The sequence below is a fragment of the Zophobas morio genome, unplaced genomic scaffold, assembly GCF_036711695.1.
Source record: "Zophobas morio isolate AGI-343-1 ecotype UQ-CSIRO unplaced genomic scaffold, CSIRO_AGI_Zmor_V1 ptg000008l, whole genome shotgun sequence".
Classification (NCBI taxonomy): domain Eukaryota; kingdom Metazoa; phylum Arthropoda; class Insecta; order Coleoptera; family Tenebrionidae; genus Zophobas; species Zophobas morio.
The window spans coordinates 9,770,732-9,793,660 of record NW_026972113.1 but is presented as its reverse complement, the minus strand read 5'-3'; the positions used below and the strand labels follow the sequence as shown (position 1 = coordinate 9,793,660).

The 22,929-nt window shown below is 26.3% G+C and overlaps 2 protein-coding genes across 3 annotated transcripts; both read right to left on the bottom strand.

Annotated features, from left to right (window-relative positions):
- Positions 1–5,253: 5,253 nt before the first annotated feature.
- Positions 5,254–6,164, bottom strand: LOC135124801 (armadillo-like helical domain-containing protein 3). Its single transcript, XM_064050016.1, has 3 exons — positions 6,099–6,164; positions 5,692–6,051; positions 5,254–5,627 (listed from the first exon to the last, which is right to left on the bottom strand). Exons 2-3 carry the CDS (start codon positions 6,020–6,022, stop codon positions 5,263–5,265), a joined length of 696 nt encoding a protein of 231 aa, XP_063906086.1. The 5' UTR covers positions 6,023–6,051; positions 6,099–6,164; the 3' UTR covers positions 5,254–5,262.
- Positions 6,165–10,847: 4,683 nt separating this feature from the next.
- Positions 10,848–22,869, bottom strand: LOC135125264 (armadillo-like helical domain-containing protein 3). 2 transcript variants are annotated; one of them, XM_064050706.1, is made up of 6 exons: positions 22,596–22,869; positions 22,123–22,548; positions 21,428–22,079; positions 11,693–11,913; positions 11,286–11,645; positions 10,848–11,221 (listed from the first exon to the last, which is right to left on the bottom strand). In XM_064050706.1, exons 2-6 carry the CDS (start codon positions 22,541–22,543, stop codon positions 10,857–10,859), a joined length of 2,019 nt encoding a protein of 672 aa, XP_063906776.1. In that variant the 5' UTR covers positions 22,544–22,548; positions 22,596–22,869; the 3' UTR covers positions 10,848–10,856. The 2 variants fall into 2 exon arrangements, with proteins under 2 accessions (XP_063906776.1, XP_063906777.1); XM_064050707.1 differs by having other exon boundaries at positions 21,428–22,070.
- Positions 22,870–22,929: the final 60 nt, after the last annotated feature.

Here is a 22,929-nt window from a genome sequence, read left to right as displayed (position 1 = left end):
TCGATTTTTTTGGATAGTTATTTTTTGCTTTCTTTCCAAGTTGTGTACTTTTTCTTCCTGAGTTTTTTGAGTTTCTTGATTTTCTTGGATTTTTGTTTTGTTACATTTTGTAATTCATTGATTTTTTGGGTTTTGTTAGATTTTTTTGGTATTTTGTTGGATTTTTTTTTTTTGGTATTTTCTGTTTTTTATTTTGTTTTTTTCAATTTTTTGAATTTTAATTGGATTTTGTTGGATTTTTTTTATTTTGGTGGTTTTTTATTTTGTTGTTTTTTTTAAATAATTTTCGGATTTTTTGGGATTTCTTACGATCTCTTTGGATTTCTTCTGGATTTGTTGGATTTATTTGGGTCTTGTTTTTTTTTTTAATTTGTTGGACTTCTTTGGATTTATTAGATTTTCTTGGGGTTTTTAGGTTCATTCCATTTATTTCGATTTTTTGGATAGTTATTTTTTCCTTTTTTTTACAATTTTTGTATTTTTTTGATTCTTTATTTTTTTTTAGATTTTTGGAATTATTGAATTTCCTGAGTTTTTTGAGTTTCTTGGAATTTACTTTACTTTCCTTTTTAAATTTTTTGTATAATTTTTGTTTTTTCGGATTCAGGATTTTTTAACTTTTGCAATTTTTGGAATTACATATTTGTATTTTTTAAATCTCCCAATTTTTCCGATTTTTAAAAATTTTTGTATTTTGGATATTTGAATTTTTTCGATTTTTTTGGGAATTTATTATTGGTGTTTTGGAGGTTTTTTATTTTTGTTTTTTTTTTGTATTATTTTTGAATTTTTTTAAATGTTCTTTTTTAGGTTTTTTATTTGTAAGGATTTTTGCTGATATTTTTGGATTTTGTTAGATTTTTTTGTTATTGTGTTGGATTTTTTAATTTCTTGGTATTTTATGTTTTTTTTATTTTTTTATTTTTGTGTTTTTTTTAATTTTTTGAATATTTTTTTGGATTTTGGTGCTTTTTTTATTTTGTGGGTTTTTTATTTTGTTGCTTTTTGGATTTTTTTGAATAATTTTCGGATTTTTTGGGATTACTAAATCTCTTTGGATTTCTTCTGGATTTGTTGGATTTATTTGTTTTTTTTTTTTAATTTTTTGGACTTCTTTGGATTTATTGGATTTTCTTGGGGTTTTTACATTTATTCGATTTATTTCAATTTTTTGAATAGTTATTTTTTGCTTTCTTTCCAAGTTTTGTACTTTTTCTTCCTGAGTTTTTTGAGTTTCTTGATTTTCTTGGATTTTTGTTTTGCTACATTTTGTAATTCATTGATTTTTTTAATAAATTTTTTGGATAATTGGAAATATGAGTTTCTTGGGTTTATTGGATTTTACTTTACTTTATCAATTTTTTCGATTTTTTGGATTTAAGATATTTAAATCCAACAAAATACAAAAATTATTATCTTTGGATACTTCAGAATTACTAGAAAGATAGTTAATACTGAAAAGACTCTGAACACTCTAAGAACTCAAACGTTGAGAGGGTTTTTAAAATTTGATTTTTTGTATTTGGGATATTTGTTTTTTAATTCTTGAATTCTGGATATTTTAATTTTTTTTGATTTTTTTTGTTTTTCTTTTGGATTTTTTTTGGATTGTATTGGATTTTTTTTGGATTTCTTTGGATTTATTGGATTTTCTTGGAGTTTTGCGGTTTATTCAATTTATTTCCATTTTTTGTATAATTGTTATTTTTTCCAATTTTTGTATTTTTCTAAGCTTTTTGTTTCTTGGACTTTTTGATATTTTTAATTTTGTATATCCATTGATTTTTCGATGATTTTTAATTTCCTGGATATGTTCGATTTTTTTTATTATTGGCTATTTCGAGTTACTTGGGTTTCTTGCATTTCTTGGGTTTTTTTGGATTTTTTGGAATTTTTTGGATTTTGGATATTTTTATTTTTTGGATTGATTGGATTTTTTTGATTTTTCTTTAGTATTGAAATATTTAGCTTTTTTGGATCTTTGGATTTTTTAAATTATTGGATTGCTTGATTTTTGTTTGAATTACTTGTGTTTCTTGGATTTGTTAGAATTTCTGAATATTTTGGATGTTTTCGATTTTTTGAATTATTGGAATTCTTTAATTCTTTTTCCTGCATTTCTTGGGTTTTTTGGATTTGGATCAGAAAAATTTAATAATCCCAAAAATACAAAAAATACAAAAATTGGAAAATAAAAAAGCAAAAAGTAACAACTATCCAAACAATCGAAATAAATTGAATAAATTTGAAAACCCCAAGAAAATCTAATAAACCCAAAGAAATCCAAAAAAATCCAAGAAAATCGAAAAAAATCCAAAAGAAAAACAAAAAATTAAAATATACAAAATTCAAGAATTAAAAAAAAAATCCGAAAAATTGGAAGAATTCAAAAAATTCAAAAAATTTCAAAGAATTGCAAAAATTAACAAAAATATCCTAAATCCAAAAAATCGAAAAAATTGATAAAGTAAAGTAAAATCCAAGAAACCCAAGAAACTCATATTTCCAATTATCCAAAAAATTTATTAAAAAAATCAATTAATTACAAAATGTAGCAAAACAAAAATCCAAGAAAATCAAGAAACCCAAAAAATTCAGGAAGAAAAAGTACAAAACTTGGAAAGAAAGCAAAAAATAACTATCCAAAAAATCGAAATAAATTGAATAAATGTAAAAACTCCAAGAAAATCCAATAAATCCAAAGAAGTCCAAAAAAATTAAAAAAAAAACAAATAAATCCAACAAACCCAGAAGAAATCCAAAGAGATCATAAGAAATCCCAAAAAATCCAAAAATTATTCAAAAAAATCCAAAAAACAACAAAATAAAAAAAATCACCAAAATCCAATATTCAAAAAATTAAAAAAAATCAAAAATAAAAAAACAGAAAATACCAAAAAATTAAAAAATCCAATAAAATACCAAAAAATCTAACAAAATCCAAAAATATCAGCAAAAATCCTTACAAATAAAAAACCTAAAAAAAACATTTAAAAAAATCAAAAATAATACAAAAAAAAACAAAAATCATAAAAAACCTCCAAAACACCCAAAATAAATTCCCAAAAAAAATCGAAAAAAATTAAAATATCCAAAATTCAAAAATTTTAAAAAATGGGAAAAATTGGGAGATTTAAAACAATGCAAATAGATACAATCCAAAAATTGCAAAACTTAAAAAATTCTGAAGACAAAAAATCAAAAATTATACAAAAAATTTAAAAAGGAAAGTAAAGTAAATTCCAAGAAACTCAAAAAACTCAGGAAATTCCAAAAATCTAAAAAAAAAGTATCAAAAAAATATAAAAATTGTAAAAAAAAGAAAAAAATTACTATCCAAAAAATCGAAATTAGTGGAATGAACCTAAAAACCCCAAGAAAATCCAATAAATCCAAAGAAGTCCAAAAAATTAAAAAAAAAAACAAAAGACCCAAATAAATGCAACAAATCCAGAAGAAATCCTTAGATAAGAGATCCTAAGAAACCCCAAAAAATTTGAAAATTATTCAAAAAAATTAAAAAAAAACAACAAAATAAAAAAAAATCCAACAAAATCCAATAAAAATTCAAAAAATTAAAAAAAAAAACAAAATAAAAAAAAACAAAATACCAAAAAATTAAAAATCGAACAAAATACCAAAAAAATCTAACAAAAGCCAAAAAATCAGAAAAAAATCCTTAAAAATAAAAAACCTAAAAACACATTATAAAATACAAAAATTAAAAATACAAAAAAAATCATAAAAAAAATCTCCAAAACACCAAAAATAAATTCCCCAAAAAATCGAAAAAACTAATATATTCAAAATTCAAAAATTTTTTAAAATCGGAAAAATTGGGAGATTTAAAAAATGCAAATAAGTAATTCAAAAAATTGCAAAACTTAAAAAATCCTGAATGCAAAAAAACAAAAAAAAAATAAAAAGGAAAGTAAAGTAAATTTCAAGAAACTCAAAAAACTCAGGAAATTCAATAATTCCAATAATTCAAAAAATATAAAGTATCCATAAAATACAAAAATCAGAAAATGAAAAAGCAAAAATTAACAAATATCCAAAAAATCCAAATAAATTGAATAAATCCGAAAACCCCAAAAAAATCCAATACATCCAAAGAAGTCCAAAAAAACAAAAAAAAATCTAAATAAATCCAAAAAAATGCAAAAAATCTAAAAAAAATAAAAAAACAAAATCCCAAAAAATACAAAAAATCTAAAATATTCCAAAAAATTGCAAAAATTTAAAAAATATATCCCCAATACAAAAAATCTAATTTTAAAAACCTTTTCTACGTTTGAGTCCTTTGAATTTTCCGAGTCCTTTGAGTCTTAATTATCTTTGGATACTTCAGAATTACTAGAAAGATAGTTAAGACTCAAAGGACTCTGAAAACTCTAAGAACTCAAACGTTGAGAAGGTTTTTAAAATTTGATTTTTTGTATATGGGATATTTGTTTTTTAATTCTTGAATTTTGGATATTGTATTTTTTTGGATTTCTTTGGATTTATTGGATTTTCTTGGACTTTTGCAGTTTATTCAATTAATTTCCATTTTTTGTATAATTGTTATTTTTTCCTTTTTTATTTTCCAATTTTTGTATTTTTCTAAGTTTTTTGTTTCTTGGACTTTTTGATATTTTTAATTTTGTATATCCATTGATTTTTTGATGGTTTTTAATTTCCTGGATATGTTCGATTTTTTGGATTATTGGCTATTTTGAGTTACTTGGGTTTCTTGCATTTCTTGGGTTTTTTGGATTTTTTTGAATTTTTTGGATTTTGGATATTTTTATTTTTTGGATTGTTTGATTTTTGTTTGAATTACTTGTGTTTCTTGGATTTGTTAGATTTTTTGAATATTTTGGATGTTTTCGATTTTTTGAATTATTGCAATTCTTGAATTCTTTTTCCTGCATTTCTTGGGTTTTTTGGATTTTTCGGAAATTTTTGATCAGATCAAAATTGAATTCCACTTAAGCCTGATCGTGTTTTTGTTGTACTTTGTGGCTACAGTCCTCGTACAAATCTGGTCTTTGATTGTACAGTGGGACAACAGTGACCCTGTTTGGTCAAGCAGCCCCCTCTACGCATTCTTCGTTGTACAAAAAAACCGTAATTACACACTACTTAACTCAGTCAAAACCTAACCTCACTTTTCAGTCACCCCCATCTTCTACTACTTCTACAAGCGGACTAGTTTACGCATCAGCGACCGTCTGGAACGACCGCCACCCCGAAAATAAATAAACTCTCTTACAAACATCACTTTAATTCATTACTTATAAAGTCATTTTTTTGCAAGTTGGCCAACCCCAAGCCTATATTCCCGCACGTATCTGACACTATGCTTTTAATCAAGTGGGTGAAGAAAGTCACGTGTTCGGGTTTTTCGCTGTATCTGTCATACTGGTCCAGCGAATCTTGCAACTTCAACGTCAAACTGTCATAATTTTTTTTGACAACGTCGAGAATTTGTTGTTCGCTGGGGGTCGACAAGTTGGCGGAAATCAACCACTGTTCGATTTTCGGCGAAAAGTGCTTGATGATGGCCCGCACGTTGATCAGGCTGTTGTTGAGTTTCAAGGCGGCGTCCTTGTGTTCGCCCTCTGTGGTGGAATAGCGCAGGCCTGTTGGATTACGTTGTGTCAGAAACGCACACCCTAAAGCCACACTTACACTGCTTACACTTACCCATTGAATATAGATTATCGAAAATCTGGTGCATCCGGATTAATTCGTAGTAAAGCTCGTCGTAGCTGCCCGGCGTCGGCAGGAACGTGTCCCCGTACGTGATAAAAAAATTAAAAATGTTGATGATTTTCGTCGACAGCTCTATTATGTTCATTTTTTTCGATAGGTAGTTTTCGTGCTGCAAGAGAAATCGTAAGACTAGAAGTAACGCAGTCCATAGGTTCTTCCAAACGTAGTTCAGTCTGATTCTGCACCGTTTCTGGTAGCAGAGGATGCGCTGGAGGACGCTGATACACAACGTGTACAACTCCAGGGGGAACTTCTTCATCATGTGGCTCAGGAAGAACTCCACCAGGAGATCTACGGTCAAGTTTGACTGGTTTGTTTGGCACTGCGGTGGTTATTACCCAACAACGAACACACTAAAGGTTGCGTCGAGGTGGTCTGGTCCTATTTTAGCAAGTTTTAGCCCCGCTCACCCACCCTTTTTGTCAATTTTTCGATTTTTCGTTTTTCATTTCTTCAATTTTTCGGATTGCAATTTACAAAATCCAAAAATAAACACATTTGTAAAATTCAGTCATTCTAAAAAATCCAGTTAATTCGAAAAACTCAAGAGATCCTCTTCCAAAAGATCGTAAATGTCCAATATATCCAAAAATCCGAAAATAAAATAAGCAAAAAATCGAAAAAAATGAATAAATCCAAAAACATCATTTTTCATTTATTGGATTTTAAAAGTTTTTAGAGTTTTTCGATTTTTCATTTTTTTCCGATTTTTAGTTCTTCGATTTTTAATTTTTCAATTTTTTAACTTTTCGAATCAAAGAATGGAAAAAATACAAAATTGTAAAAGAGAAAAATCAAAAATGAAAAACGAAAAAGTATGAAAGATCTAAAAATTATACATCAAGAACTTGAAAAATTGAAGAAACGTCAAATTGAAAAATGAAGAATTTGAATTGCTCGAAAACTTCCGATAAATCCAAAAAAACCCAAGAAATGCAGGAAAAAGAATTCAAGAAATCCAGTAATTCGAAAAATTCAAAACATCCAAAATATTTAAAAAAAAATAACACATCGAAGAAACACAAGTAATTCAAACAAACATCAAGCCGTCCAATAATTCCAAAAATCCAAAAAAGCCAAACAAATATAATAATACTCAAGAAAAATCCAAAAACACCCAAAAAATGCAAGAAACCCAAGTAACTCAAAATAGCCAGTCATCCAAAAAATCGAAAATATCCAGAAAATTAATAAAACAAAAAAATCAATGAATTTACAAAATTAAAAACATCTAAAGATCCAAGAAACTCAAAAAACTCAGAAAAATTAAATAATCCCAAAAATCCAAAAAACTCAAAAAACTCAGAAAAATTAAATAATCCCAAAAATCCAAAAAATACAAAAATTGGAAAATAAAAAAGCAAAAAATAACTACTATCCAAAAAATCGAAATGAATTGAATAAATCTGAAAACCCCAAGAAAATCTAAGAAACCCAAAGAAATCCAAAAAAAATCCAAGAAAATCGAAAACAATACAAAAAAAATCCAAAAGAAAAACAAAAAATTCAAGAATTAAAACAAATCCGAAAAATTGGAGGAATTGAAAAAATCCAAAAAATTTCAAAGAATTGCAAAAATTAAAAAAAAATTTCTTAAATCCAAAAAATCGAAAAAATTGATAAAGTAAAATCCAATAAACCCAAGAAACTCATATTTCCAATTATACAAATCGAAATAAATTGAATAAATCTAAAAACCCCAAGAAAATCCAACAAATCCAAAGAAGTCCAAAAAATTAAAAAAAAACAAATAAGTCCAACAAATTTAGAAAAAATCCAAAGAGATCCTAAGAAATTCCAAAAAAAATCCGAAAATTTGTTTAAAAAAATTCAAAAAACAACAAAATAAAAAAACCAACAAAATTAAAAAAAAAACACCAAAATCCAATACATATTCAAAAAATTAATTAAAAAACACAAAAATCGAAAAAAAAATTAAAAAACAGAAAATACCAAAAAATTAAAAAATCCAACAAAATACCAAAAAATCTAACGAAATCCAAAAATTAACAAAAATCCTTAAAAATAAAAAACCTAAAAAAACATTAAAAAAATACAAAAATAAAAAATACAAAAAAACAAAAATCATAAAAAAAACTTCCAAAACACCAAATATAAATTCCCAAAAAAAATCGAAAAAAATTAAAATATACAAAATTCAAAAATTTTTTAAAATCGGAAAAATTGGGAGATTTAAAAATTACAAATATGTAAGCCCAAAAATTGCAAAACTTAAAAAATCCTGAATCCAAAAAAGCAAAAATAATACAAAAAATTTAAAAAGAAAAGTAAAGTAAATTCCGAGAAACTCAAAAAACTCAGGAAATTCAATAATTCCAAAAATCTAAAAAAAAATAAAGTATCCTAAATACAAAAATTGTAAAAAAAGCAAAAAATAACAACTATCCAAAAACTCGAAATAAATTGAATAAACCAAAAAACCCAAATAAATCCAACAAATCCAGAAAAAATCCAAAGAGATCATACGAAATCCCAAAAAATCCGAAAATTATTCAAAAAAATCCAAAAAATAAAATAAAAAACCAACAAAATCAAAAAATCCAACAAAATCCAATAAATATTCAAAAAATAAAAAAAAAACACAAAATCAACAAAAAATAAAAAAAACAGAAAATACCAAAAAATTAAAAAATCCAACAAAATACCAAAAAAAAAACAAAATCCAAAAATATCAGCAAAAATCCTTACAAATAAAAAACCAAAAAAAACATTTAAAAAATTCAAAAATATTTAATACAAAAAAAAAACAAAACTCATAAAAAACCTCCAAAACACCAAAAATAAATTCCCCAAAAAATCGAAAAAAATTCAAATATCCAAAATTCAAAAATTTTTAAAAATCGGAAAAATTGGGAGATTTAAAAAAATGCAAATATGTAATTCCAAAAATTGCAAAACTTAAAAAATCCTGAATCCAAAAAATCAAAAATTATACAAAAAATTTAAAAAGGAAAGTAAAGTAAATTCCAAGAAACTCAAAAAACTCAGGAAATTCAATAATTCCAAAAATCTAAAAAAAAAATAAAGTACCAAAAAAATACATTGTAAAAAAAGGAAAAAATAACTATCCAAAAATCGAAATAAATGGAATGAACCTAAAAACCCCAAGAAAATCCAATAAATCCAAAGAAGTCCAAAAAATTAAAAAGAAAAACAAAAGACCCAAATAAATCCAACAAATCCAGAAGAAATCCAAAGAGATCCTAAGAAATCCCGAAAAATCCGAAAATTATTCAAAAAAATAAAAAAAAACAACAAAATAAAAAACCACCAAAATAAAAAAAAAATCCAACAAAATCCAATAAAAATTCAAAAAATTAAAAAATCCAACAAAATACCAGAAAAATCTTACAAAACCCAAAAAAATCAGAAAAAAAATCCTTAAAAATAAAAAACCTAAAAAACATTAAAAAATACAAAAATTAAACATACAAAAAAAACAAAAATCATAAAAAAACCTCCAAAACACCCAAAATAAATTCCCAAAAAATCGAAGAAAAACTAATATCCAAAATTTTTTTTAAATCGGGAAAATTGGGAGATTTAAAAAAAATGGAAATAAGTAATTCAAAAAATTGCAAAACTTAAAAAATCCTGAATCCAAAAAAACTAACAAAAAAAAATTAAAAAGGAAAGTAAATTTCAAGAAACTCAAAAAACTCAGGAAATTCAATAATTCCAATACAAAAAATATAAAGTATCCATAAAATACAAAAATCAGAAAATGAAAAAGCAAAAAATAACAAATATCCGAAAAATCCAAATAAATTGAATAAATCCGAAAACCCCAAAAAAATCCAATATATCCAAAGAAGTCCAAAAAAACAAAAAAAAAATCTAAATAAATCCAAAAAATGCAAAAAGCTAAAAAAAATCCAAAAAAAAATCCCAAAATATTCCAAAAAATTGCAAAAATTTCAAAAATATATCCCGAATACAAAAAATCTAATTTTAAAAACCTTTTCAACGTTTGAGTCCTTTGAGCCTTAATTATCTTTGGATACTTCAGAATGACTAGAAAGATAGTTAAGACTCAAAGGACTCTGAAAACTCTAAGAACTCAGACGTTGAGAAGGTTTTTAAAATTAGATTTTTTGTATTTGGGATATTTATTTTTTAATTCTTGAATTTTGGATATTTTAATTTTTTTGGATTTTTTTTGTTTTTCTTTTGGAGTTTTTTTGGACTGTTTTGGATTTATTGGATTTTCTTGGAGTTTTGCGGTTTATTCAATTTATTTCCATTTTTTGTATAATTGTTATTTTTGCTTTTTTATTTTCCAATTTTCGTATTTTTTTGATAGGTACTTTATATATTTTTTTGGATTTTTAGAACTATTGAATTTTTCAAAGTTTTTTGTGTCTTGGGCTTTTTTTTTTTCATTTTCCAATTTTTGTATTTTCCAAAGTTTTTTGATTCTTGGACTTTTTGATATTTTTAATTTTGTATATTCATTGATTTTTTTATGTTTTTTAATTTCCTGGATATTTTCGATTTTTAGGATTATTGGCTATTTTGAGTTACTTGGGTTTCTTGCATTTCTTGGGTTTTTTTGGATTTTGATATTTTTATTTTTTGGATTGATTGGATTTTTTTGTTATATTTGGCTTTTTTGGATCTTTGGATTTTTTAAATTAATGGATTGCTTGATTTTTGTTTGAATTACTTGTGTTTCTTGGATTTGTTAGATTTTTTGAATATTTTGGATGTTTTCGATTTTTTGAATTATTGGAATTCTTGAATTCTTTTTCCTGCATTTTTTGGGTTTTTTAGATTTTTCGGAAATTTTTTATCAATTCAAAATTGAATTCCACTTAAGCCTGATCGCGTTTTTGTTGTACTTTGTACAACAGTGACCCTGTTTGGTCAAGCAGCCCCCTCTACGCACTCTTCGTTGTACAAAAAAGCCGTAATTACACACTACTGAACTCAGCCAAACCTAACCTCACTTTTCAGTCACCCCCATCTTCTACTACTTCTACAAGCGCACTAGTTTACGCATCAGCGACCCCCGACTGTACGAAAACGCCTGGAACGACCGCCGCCCCGAAAATAAATAAACTCTCTTACAAACATCACTTTAATTCATTACTTATAAAGTCATTTTTTTGCAAGTTGGCCAACCCCAAGCCTATATTCCCGCACGTATCTGACACTATGCTTTTAATCAAGTGGGTGAAGAAAGTCACGTGTTCGGGTTTTTCGCTGTATCTGTCATACTGGTCCAGCGAATCCTGCAACTTCAACGTCAAACTGTCATAATTTTTTTTGACAACGTCGAGAATTTGTTGTTCGCTGGGGGTCGACAAGTTGGCGGAAATCAACCACTGTTCGATTTTCGGCGAAAAGTGCTTGATGATGGCCCGCACGTTGATCAGGCTGTTGTTGAGTTTCAAGGCGGCGTCCTTGTGTTCGCCCTCTGTGGTGGAGTAGCGCAGGCCTATTGGATTACGTTGTGTCAGAAACGCACACCCTAAAGCCACACTTACACTGCTTACACTTACCCATTGAATATAGATTATCGAAAATCTGGTGCATCCGGATTAATTCGTAGTAAAGCTCGTCGTAGCTGCCCGGCGTCGGCAGGAACGTGTCCCCGTACGTGATAAAAAAATTAAAAATGTTGATGATTTTCGTCGACAGCTCTATTATGTTCATTTTTTTCGATAGGTAGTTTTCGTGCTGCAAGAGAAATCGTAAGACTAGAAGTAACGCAGTCCATAGGTTCTTCCAAACGTAGTTCAGTCTGATTCTGCACCGTTTCTGGTAGCAGAGGATGCGCTGGAGCACGCTGATACACAACGTGTACAACTCCAGGGGGAACTTCTTCATCATGTGGCTCAGGAAGAACTCCACCAGGAGATCTACGGTTAAGTTTGACTGGTTTGTTTGACATTGCGGTGGTTATTACCCAACAACGAACACACTAAAGGTTGCGTCGAGGTGGTCTGGTCCGGGGAGACCTTCCTGTGGCGCATCGGTAACTTGTGTAGGCACACTTTAAAGGCTAGACCCACGTCGTGCATCAGCGAGTTCGCGTACTGGTCCTCGGTGATGCAACACAAAATTAGGAAGCACAGCTTCACGGTGTTCGAACCGGCGTCACTCTTGGTGTCTTGCATTACGATCGAACTTTGTAAAATTTTTATTAGACTGTACAAATATAATACAGGGTGTCGCAGAATTGGCACCATTGGCGTGAATGGCATGTTACCCGTCACGAAGTGAACGATAATTCGCATTATTCTTATTATTCAGTCCCATTTTAAGAAGTTTTAGCCCCGCCCACCCACCCTATTTGTCAATTTTTCGGTTTTTCGTTTTTCATTTCTTCAATTTTTCGGATTGCAATTTACAAAATCCGAAAAAACACATTTGTAAAATTCAATAAATCTAAAAAATGCAGTTAATTCGAAAAACTCAAGAAATCCACTTCCAAAAGATCGAAAATATCCAATATATCCAAACATCCGAAAATAAAATAAACAAAAAATTGAATAAATCCAAAAAACTATTTTTCATTTATTGGATTTTAAAAGTTTTTTGAGTTTTTCGATTTTTCATTTTTTCCGATTTTTATAGTTCTCCGATTTTTAATTTTTCAATTTTTCAACTTTTCGAATTAAAGAATGGAAAAAATACAAAATTGTAAAAGAGAAAAATCAAAAATGAAAAACGAAAAAGTATGAAAGATCTAAAAATTATACATCAAGAACTTGAAAAATTGAAGAAACGTAAAATTGAAAAATGTATTGTATTCGGGATATATTTTTTAAATTTTTGCAATTTTTTGGAATATTTTGTATTTTTGAATTTTTTTTTTGATTTTTTTAGATTTTTTCGATTTGTCTGGATTTATTTTGTCTTTTTGGACTTCTTTGGATGTATTGGATTTTTTTGGGGTTTTAGGATTTATTCAGTTTATTTCGATTTTTTGAATAGTTGTTTTGCTTTTTTTTACAATTTTTGTATTTTTTGGATACTTTATTTTTTTTTTTTTTAGATTTTTGGAATCATTTAATTTTTTGAGTTTCTTGGAATTTACTTTACTTTCCTTTTTAAGTTTTTTGTATAATTTTTGATTTTTTGGATTCAGGATTTTTTAAGTTTTGCAATTTTTGGAATTACATATTTGTATGTATTTTGTAAATCTCCCAATATTTCGATTTTTAAAAATTTTTGAATTTTGTATATTTTAATTTTTTTCTTTTTGAGGTTTTTTATTTTTAAGGATTTTTGCTGATTTTTTGGTATTTTGTTAATTTTTAAATATTTTGATTTTTTTTTTATTTTGTGTGTTTTTTTTTAATTTTTTGAATATCTATTGGATTTTGTTGGATTTTTTGTTGGTTTTTTATTTTGTTGTTTTTTTGGATTTTTTTAAATAATTTTCGGATTTTTTGGGGTTTCTTAGGATCTATTTGGATTTTTTTCTGGATTTGTTGGATTAATTTGGGTTTTTTTTTTAATTTTTTGGACTTTGGATTTATTGGATTTTCTTGGAGTTCTTAAGTTTATTCAATCTATTTCGAGTTTTTGGATAGTTGTTATTTTTTGCTTTTTTTACAATTTTTGTAATTTTTGGATACTTTATTTTTTTTAGATTATTGGAATTATTGAATTTCCTGAGTGTTTTGAATTTCTTGGAATTTACTTTACTTTCCTTTTTAAGTTTTTTGTATTATTTTTGATTTTTTGGATTCAGGATGTTTTAAGTTTTGCAATTTTTGGAATTACATATTTGTATTTTTTAAATCTCCCAATTTTTCGATTTTTAAAAATTTTTGAATTTTGTATATTTTATTTTTTTTCGATTATTTTGGGATTTATATTTGGTGTTTTTGAGGTTTTTTATTTTTGTTTTTTTTTTGTATTTTTAATTTTTGTATTTTTTTAATTTAAGGTTTTTTATTTTTAAGGATTTTTGCTGATTTTTTGGATTTCGTTAGATTTTTTGGTATTTTGTTGGATTTTTAAATTTTTTGGTATTTTTTTTTTATTTTGTGTGGTTTTTTTAATTTTTTCAATATCTATTGGATTTTGTTGGATTTTTTTGTTGTTTTTTGGATTTTTTTGAATAATTTTCGGATTTTTTTAGGATTTCTTAGGATCTCTTTGGATTTTTTCTGGATTTGTTGGGATTTATTTGTTTTTTTTTTAATTTTTCGGACTTCTTTGGATTTATTGGATTTTCGTGGGTTTTTTAAGTTTATTCAATTTATTTCGATTTTTTGAATAGTTATTTTTTGCTTTTTTTCCAATTTTTGTATTTTTTGGATACTTTATTTTTTTTAGATTTTTGGAATTATTGAATTTCCTGAGTTTTTTGAGTTTCTTGAGTTTCTTGGATTTTTGTTTTGCTGCATTTTGAAAATTCTTTGATTTTTTTTATAAATTTTTTGGATAATTGGAAATGAGTTTCTTGGGCTTCTTGGATTTTACTTTACTTTGTCAATTTTTTCGATTTTTTGGATTTAGGAGATTTTTTTAATTTTTGCAAGTTTTTGAAATTTTTTGGATTTTTTGAATTCTCCCAATTTTTCGGATTTTTTTTAATTCTTGAATTTTAGATATTTTAATTTTTTTAGATTTTTTTGGGAATTTATTTTTGGTGTTTTGGAGGTTTTTAATTTTTGTTTTTTTTTGTATTTTTTATTTTTGTATTTTTTAATGATTTTTTAGGTTTTTTATTTTCAAGGATTTTTGCTGATTTTTTTGGATTTTGTTAGATTTTTGGTTATTTTGTTGGAAATTTATTAATTTTTTGGTAATTTCTGTTTTTTTAATTTTGTTTTTTTTTATTTTTTGAATATTGGATTTTGTTGGATTTTTTTTTAATTTGTGGATTTTATTATTTTGTTGTTTTTTGGATTTTTTTTGAATAATTTTCGGATTTTTTGGGATTTCTTAGGATATCTTTGGATTTTTTCTGGATTTGTTGGATTTATTTGGGTTTTTTCTTTTAATTTTTTGGACATCTTTGGATTAATTGGATTTATTGGATTTTCTTGGGGTTTATAAGTTTATTTGGATAGCTGTTATTTTTTGCTTTTTTCCAATTTTTGTTTGGATACTTAATTTTTTTAGATTTTTGGAATTATTGAATTTTTTGAGTTTCTTGGATTTTTGTTTTGCTGCATTTTGTAAATTCATTGATTTTTTTACTTTACTTTCGCAATTTTTTCGATTTTTTGGATTTAGGATATTTTTTTTAATTTTTGAATTTTTTGGAATTTTTTGCAGTTGTTCAATTCTTCCAATTTTTCGGATTTTGTTTTAATTCTTGAATTTTGTATATTTTAATTGTTTTGGATTTTTTTGTTTTTCTTTTGGATTTTTTTGGATTTTCTTCGATTTTTTTGGATTTCTTTGGATTTATTGGATTTTCTTTGGGTTTTCAGATTTATTCAATTTATTTCGATTTTTTGGATAGTTGTTATTTTTTGCTTTTTTATTTTCCAATTTTTGAATTTTTTGGATGCTATATTTTTTTGTATTTTTGGAATTAATGAATTTTTTGAGTTTCTTGGATTTTTTGATATATATTATTTGTATGTAACATTGTAAATTCATGATTTTTTGATGTTTTTTAATTTCCTGGATATTTTCGATTTTTTTGGATTATTGGCAATTTTGAGTTACTTGGATTTCTTGCATTTCTTGGGTTTTTTGGATTTTGGATATTTTTATTTTTTGGATTGATTGGATTTTTGGGATTTTTTTACTTCCTGAGCGTTAGCAAAGAAAGTATTTCAGTATTTTTATATGTTTGGCTTTTTTGGATCTTTGGATTTTTTGAATTCTTTTTCCTACATTTCTTGGGGTTTTTGGATTTTTCGGAAGTTTTCGATCAATTCAAATTCTTCATTTTTCAATTTTACGTTTCTTCAATTTTTCAAGTTCTTGATGTATAATTTTTAGATCTTTCATACTTTTTCGTTTTTCATTTTTGATTTTTCTCTTTTACAATTTTGTATTTTTTCCATTCTTTAATTCGAAAAGTTGAAAAATTGAAAAAAAGTAAAGTAAAAATATCAATAAATTTACAAAATGCAGCTAAACAAAAATCCAAGAAACTCAAAAAATTCAATCATTCCAAAAATCTAAAAAAATTAAGTATCCAAAAAATACAAAAATTGGAAAAAAAGCAAAAAATAACAGCTATCCAAAAAATCGAAATAAATTGAAGAAACCTAAAAACCCCAAGAAAATCCAATAAATCCAAAGAAGCCCAAAAAATTAAAAAAAAAAAAAACAAAAAACCCAAATAAATGCAACAAATCCAGAAAAAATCCAAAGAGATCCTAAAATCCCAAAAAATCCAAAAATTTATAAAAAAAAATTAATCAATTTACAAAATGCAGCAAAACAAAAATCCAAGAAACTCAAAAAACTCAGGAAATTCAATAATTCCAAAAAAAACAAAAATTCGAAAAAAGCAAAAAATAACTATCCAAAAAATCGAAATAAATTGGATAAACTTAAAAACCCCAAGAAAATCCAATAAATCCAATTAATCCAAAGATATCCAAAAAATTAAAAGAAAAAACCCAAATAAATCCAACAAATCCAGAAAAAATCCAAAGAGATCCTAGAAATCCCAAAAAATCCCCGAAAAGTATTCAAAAAAATCCAAAAAACAACAAAATAATAAATCCACAAAATAAAAAAAAATTCAACAAAATCCAATATTCAAAAAATAAAAAAAAAATCAAAATAAAAAAATAAAAAAACAGAAAATACCAAAAAATTTAAAAATCCAACAAAATGTCAAAAAATCTAACAAAATCCAAAAAAATCAGCAAAAATCCTTGAAAATAAAAAACCTAAAAAATCATTAAAAAATACAAAAAATTAAAAATACAAAAAAAACAAAAATCATTAAAAAACCTCCAAAATACCAAAAATAAATTCCCAAAAAAATCGAAAAAAAATTAAAATATCCAAAATTCAAGAATTAAAAAAAATCCGAAAAATTGGGAAAATTCAAAAAATACAATTTTAAAAACGTGCAAAAATTAAAAAAATTTCCTAAATCCAAAAAATCGAAAAAATTGATAAAGTAAAGTAAAATCCAAGAAACCCAAAAAACTCATTTCCAATTGTCCAAAAAATGTATAAAAAAAATCAATAAATTTACAAAATGCAGCAAAACAAAAATCTAAGAAACTCAAGAAACCAAAAAACTCAGGAAATTCAATGATTCCAAAAATCTAAAAAAAAAAATAACAAAAAAATACAAAAATTGGAAAACAAGCAAAAAATAACTATCCAAAAAATCGAAATAAATTGAATAAACCCAAAAACCCCAAGAAAATCCAGCAAATCCAAAGAAGTCCAAAAAATTAAAAAAAAAAAAACAAATAAATCCAACAAATCCAGAAAAAATCCAAAGCGATCCTAAGAAATCCTAAAAAAATCCGAAAATTATTCAAAAAAATCCAAAAAACAACAAAATAAAAAACCAACAAAATCCAAAAATTAAAAAAAAAACACAAAATAAAAAAAATACCAAAAAATTTTAAAACCCAACAAAATACCAAAAAATCTAACGAAATCCAAAAAATCAGCAAAAATCCTTGAAAATAAAAAACCTTAAAAAACATTAAAAAAATACAAAAATTAAAAATACAAAAAAAAAACAAAAATAAAAAAACCTCAAAACACCCAATATAAATTCCCAAAAAAATCGAAAAAAATTAAAATATACAAAATTCAAAAAATTTTAAAAATCGAAAAATTGGGAGATTTAAAAAATACAAATATGTAATTCCAAAAATTGCTAAACTTAAAAAATCCTGAATCCAAAAAATCAAAAATAATACAAAAAACTTAAAAAGGAAAGTAAAGTAAATTCCAAGAAACTCAAAAAACTCAGGAAATTCAATAATTCCAATAATCTAAAAAAAAAATAAAGTATCCAAAAAATACAAAAATTGTAAAAAAAGCAAAAAATAACAACTATCCAAAAATTCGAAATTGAATAAATCTAAAAACCCCAAGAAAATCTAATAAATCCAAAGAAGTCCAAAAAATTAAAAAAAAACAAAAAACTCAAATCCAACAAATCCAGGAAAAATCCAAAGCGATCCTAAGAAATCCTAAAAAAATCCGAAAATTATTCAAAAAAATCCAAAAAACAACAAAATAAAAAACCAACAAAATCCACTAGATATCCAAAAATTTAGAAAAAAAAACACAAAATAAAAAAAATACCAAAAAATTTAAAAACCCAACAAAATACCAAAAAATCTAAGAAATCCAAAAAATCAGCAAAAATCCTTAAAAATAAAAAACCTTAAATTAAAAAAAATACAAAAATCGAAAATATAAAAAAAAACAAAAAAAAAACCTCAAAAACACCAAATATAAATCCCAAAAAAATCGAAAAAAATTAAAATATACAAAATTCAAAAATTTTTAAAAATCGAAAAATTGGGAGATTTAAAAAATACAAATATGTAATTCCAAAAATTGCAAAACTTAAAAAATCCTGAATCCAAAAAATCAAAAATAATACAAAAAACTGAAAAAGGAAAATAAAGTAAATTCCAAGAAACTCAAAAAACTCAGGAAATTCAATCATTCCAATAATCTAAAAAAAATAAAGTATCCAAAAAATACAAAAATTGTAAAAAAAGCAAAAAATAACAACTATCCAAAAACTCGAAATAGATTGAATAAACATAAGAACCCCAAGAAAATCCAATAAATCCAAAGTCCAAAAAATTAAAAAAAAAAACAAATAAATCCAACAAATCCAGAAAAAAATCCAAATAGATCCTAAGAAACCCCAAAAAATCCGAAAATTATTTTAAAACATCCAAAAAAACAACAAAATAAAAAACCAACAAAAAAATTCAACTAAATCCAACAGATATTCAAAAAATTAAAAAAAAAACACAAAATCAAAAAAAAAATCAGAATACTTAAAAATCTAACATAATACCAAAAAATCTAACGAAATCCAAAAAATCAGCAAAAATCCTTAAAAATAAAAAACCTTAAATTAAAAAAATACAAAAATTAAAAATATAAAAAAAAACAAATAAAAAAACCCCAAAATCCCAAAATAATCGAAAAAAATTAAAATATACGAAATTCAAAAATTTTTTTAAATCGAAAAATTGGGAGATTTAAAAAATACAAATATGTAATTCCAAAAATTGCAAAACTTAAAAAATCCTGAATCCATAAAATCAAAAATAATACAAAAAACTTAAAAAGGAAAGTAAAGTAAATTCCAAGAAACTCAAAAAACTCAGGAAATTCAATAATTCCAATAATCTAAAAAAAATAAAGTAACCAAAAAATAGAAAACTTGTAAAAAAAAGCAAAAAATAACAACTATCCAAAAATTCGAAATTGAATAAATATAAAAACCCCAAGAAAATCTAATAAATCCAAAGAAGTCCAAAAAAATAAAAAAAAAACAAAAAACCCCAAAAAAATCCAACAAATCCAGAAAAAAATCCAAAGAGATCCTAAGAAATCCCAAAAAATCCGAAAATTATTCAAAAAAAATCCAAAAAACAAAATAAAAAGAATGCAACAAAATTCAATAAATATTCAAAAAATTAAAAGAAAAAACACTCAAAATAAAAAAAATTAATAAAAAAAACAGAAAATACCAAAAAATTAAAAACGCAACAAAATACCAAAAAATCTAACAAAATCCAAAAAAATCAGCAAAAATCCTTAAAAATAAAAAACCTAAAAAAACATTAAAAAATACAAACATAAAAAATAGAAAAAAGCAAAAATCATAAAAAAAAACTCCAAAACACCAAAAATAAATTCCCAAAAAAATCGAAAAAAAATTAAAATATCCAAAATTCAAAATTTTTTTAAAAATTGGAAAAATTGGGAGATTTAAAAAAATGCAAATATGTAATTCCAAAAATTGCAAAACTTAAAAATCTTGAATCCAAAAAATCAAAAACAATACAAAAAATTTAATAAGGAAAGTAAAGTAAATTCCAAGAAACTCAAAAAACTAAACAATTCCAAAAATCTAAAAAAAAATTAAGTATCCAAAAAATACAAAAATTGTAAAAAATAACAACTATTCAAAAAATCGAAATAAACTGAATAAATCCGAAAACCCCAAAAAAATCCAATACATCCACAGAAGTCCAAAAAGACAAAAAAAAAATCTAAATAAATCCAAAAAATCCAAAAAAATCTAAAAAAATCCAAAAAAAATCAAAAAACACAAAATATTCCAAAAAATTGCAAAAATTTAAAAAATATATCCCGAATACAAGAAATCTAATTTTAAAAACCTTTTCAATGTTTGAGTCCTTTGAGTTTAAGATTTTCATAATTTCTAGGAACATTAATTAATTGGGCTATTCTGGAAAATCTGAATATTCTACAAATTTTTAAATTACGAAAATTCCCTAAAATAAAAAAAAAATAAATCTCAAAATTTCAAGTTTGCAGATTTTAAAATTGCAAATGTTTGGAAATTTTTTGCATTTTTTGAATTCTTCCAATTTTTCGGATTTTTTTTTTAATTCTTGAATTTTGGATATTTTATTTTTTTTGTTTTGCGATTTATTCAATTTATTTCGATTTTTTGTATAATTGTTATTTTTTGCTTTTTTATTTTTAATTTTTTGTACAGCTACTTTATATATTTTTTTGGATTTTTGGAATTATTGAATTTTTCAAAGTGTTTTGTTTCTTGGACTTTTTGATATTTTTAAATTTGTATATTCATTGATTTTTTGATGTTTTTTAATTTCCTGGATATTTTCGACTTTTTTGGATTATTGGCTATTTTGAGTTACTTGGGTTTCTTGCATTTCTTGGGCTTTTTGGATTTTGGATATTTTTATTTTTTGGATTGATAGGATTTTTTGGATTTTTTTTAGTATTGTTATATTTGGCTTTTTTGGATCTTTGGATTTTTTAAAATTATTGGATTGCTTGATTTTTGTTTGAATTACCTGTGTTTCTTGGATTTGTTAGATTTTTTAAATATTTTGGATGTTTTCGATTTTTTGAATTATTGGAATGAAAATTGAAAAATCGAAAAACTCAAAGAACGAAAAATGACAATCGAAAAACAAACTTTTAAAATCCAATAAACGAAAAATGATTACTTTGGGTTCATTTGAATTTGTTTGGCTTTTTTGATTCTTTTAAACTTCTAAACTTTTTGGATTTATTAAATGTTTCCGATTTTTTTTTATAATAATTAGTATTTTTTGCTTATTTTATTTTCGGATTTTTGGTTGTTTTGGATATTTTCGATTTTTTGGAAGTGGATTTCTGGCATATCCGAAGACTGATATTTTTATAGCATTTAGAAAATCTGAAACTTCTGGAAGTTTCAAAAATTATAAAAAATAAAATTCGATTTTGGTAAATGACGTATCCTCTGAGAAAAAAAAGGGTGGGTGGGCGCGGCTAAAACTGCTAAAGTAGGACTGAACAATATTAAGAGTAGTCACTGGAACGAAGAATGGGTGGGTGGGCGGGGCTACTGCTTGCCCATAAAACTAGAAGAAAGCTAAATTTAGCCCCGCCCACCTCCTTTCTCCAATTCACTGACTTATCTTATTTTCTATGTTGTAATTCATTAGCAATGGCAACAATTCTGGGACACCCTGTACACTTAAACAATGCTACTACTCACCAGTACTGGAAAAAAATCACCAACAGATTCGACGGTTGCGAATTTAAATTGACCGTAACGTCAGCAGGACTGGAGCCAGGGCTCAGGGTATTGATGGGAGACGGTGGGGAGCTGCCGTCGATCTGCGTGTGGGCCAGCGTGGTGATAAAGTTCCTATTCAAATGGATGGCTTCGTAGAACGCCAACAAGTAAGCGTTATTAGCCCGCATCTGCTGCGTCCTCAACACCCCCTCCTCCGAAATAAAAATATTCCCAACCATCGTCGTGAGCGACGACAACCACGACGTGTGTTGGTTCTCCAACAACTCTCGATTGAACTGGCTGCAGAAATCACAAAGCGAGTTCGTGATGACCTGTCCGTACCCGTTTAAAGCCAACTCATCATCTAAAATCGACAGTTTAACAACGTATGGGTTCGCCGCGTCGTACTTTCGATAATTTACGAGCAGAGTCAGCAAAAGAACAACGTCGTAACCGTGGACTTGACGCGTTTGTGTGTGACAAACGAGTTTCAAAAGACACTCGAAAAGCGACGTGTTTATTACGTATTCGACCAGACTGTTCTCGTTGATGTTGTCGGTCCGCGTGACGAGGATCAACAACAACTTCAAGGACAAGCTCTTCAACACGCTGGCGCTGTCGCCTGCAACACCTCCTTCACTCTACAACCGATTAACTCGTTCGTAAAAATTTACCTTCAAGGAATTTCTGGCACGCCGACAACAACAGCTGCACTTTCTCAGCCGAGTTCTCAAACCCGATTAAAAAAATATCCGACTCGACTTCACTGGATTTCTGGAAAATGGCGTGGATGACGGCGCACAGAGTCTGCATGGAGTACACCACCCGGATGTTGTTCTGGTCACTCAGGGCTTCAATGCAGTTATTGATTAGTAGGTTGAGGTTGGCTTTCGTTAGGAATAGTTGCTCCTGCGACATTTTCTGGATCTCGGTGTCAATGTAAGTGGTCTTCGGTCTAAGGAGGAAGAATTCGTCCCAAAATTGCGAATTCGAAGTCGGGAGGTTGTCTCCTTTGAACAGGGTTTCGTAGATTTGGACGATCTTTTCTCGGAACTGGCGCTTGGGTCCGGAGACAGCCCCCTTCTTGGTGGCCATTTTTGCTAAAAAGGGGCGCGTTTAAGCCGGTTTTGGCAATTCAGGCACTTACAAGCATCGGGAGACTTGTGGAATCGGGTTTTGTGGATTAATTATGCGGCTTTTGATAAATAGAAAACATGACGTTTCATCGGGGGTGACGTTGTTGACAGATGCTCAGGTTGGTAGCGCTGAGTCACAAAGTAGTCACGAAAAATGAGTTATAAATCGAACTTGGGGTAAAATCAGTCTCAGTGATCACTCAAATTGGTCAAAAAACGTTAAACGCTTTGAAGAAATCGCTAGTTCTACGGTACGGGCAGTACGGGTGGTACGGTTTGAAGTTGGCCACGTTACTACCAACCAAATATAAATAAAATACGTCAGATTATGGTTTCTCGGAATTA

Excerpts from the sequence above, each read along its gene's own strand:
- LOC135125264 (XM_064050706.1), bottom strand. The coding sequence starts at position 22,543 with ATGGCCACCAAGAAGGGGGCTGTCTCCGGACCCAAGCGCCAGTTCCGA. Across the intron at positions 11,646-11,692 it reads TTTAGTGTGTTCGTTGTTGG|ATCTCCTGGTGGAGTTCTTC; the intron begins GTAATAACCACC and ends ACTTAACCGTAG. Across the intron at positions 11,222-11,285 it reads CGATAATCTATATTCAATGG|GCCTGCGCTACTCCACCACA; the intron begins GTAAGTGTAAGC and ends GTAATCCAATAG.
- LOC135124801 (XM_064050016.1), bottom strand. The coding sequence starts at position 6,022 with ATGATGAAGAAGTTCCCCCTGGAGTTGTACACGTTGTGTATCAGCGTC. Across the intron at positions 5,628-5,691 it reads CGATAATCTATATTCAATGG|GCCTGCGCTATTCCACCACA; the intron begins GTAAGTGTAAGC and ends GTAATCCAACAG.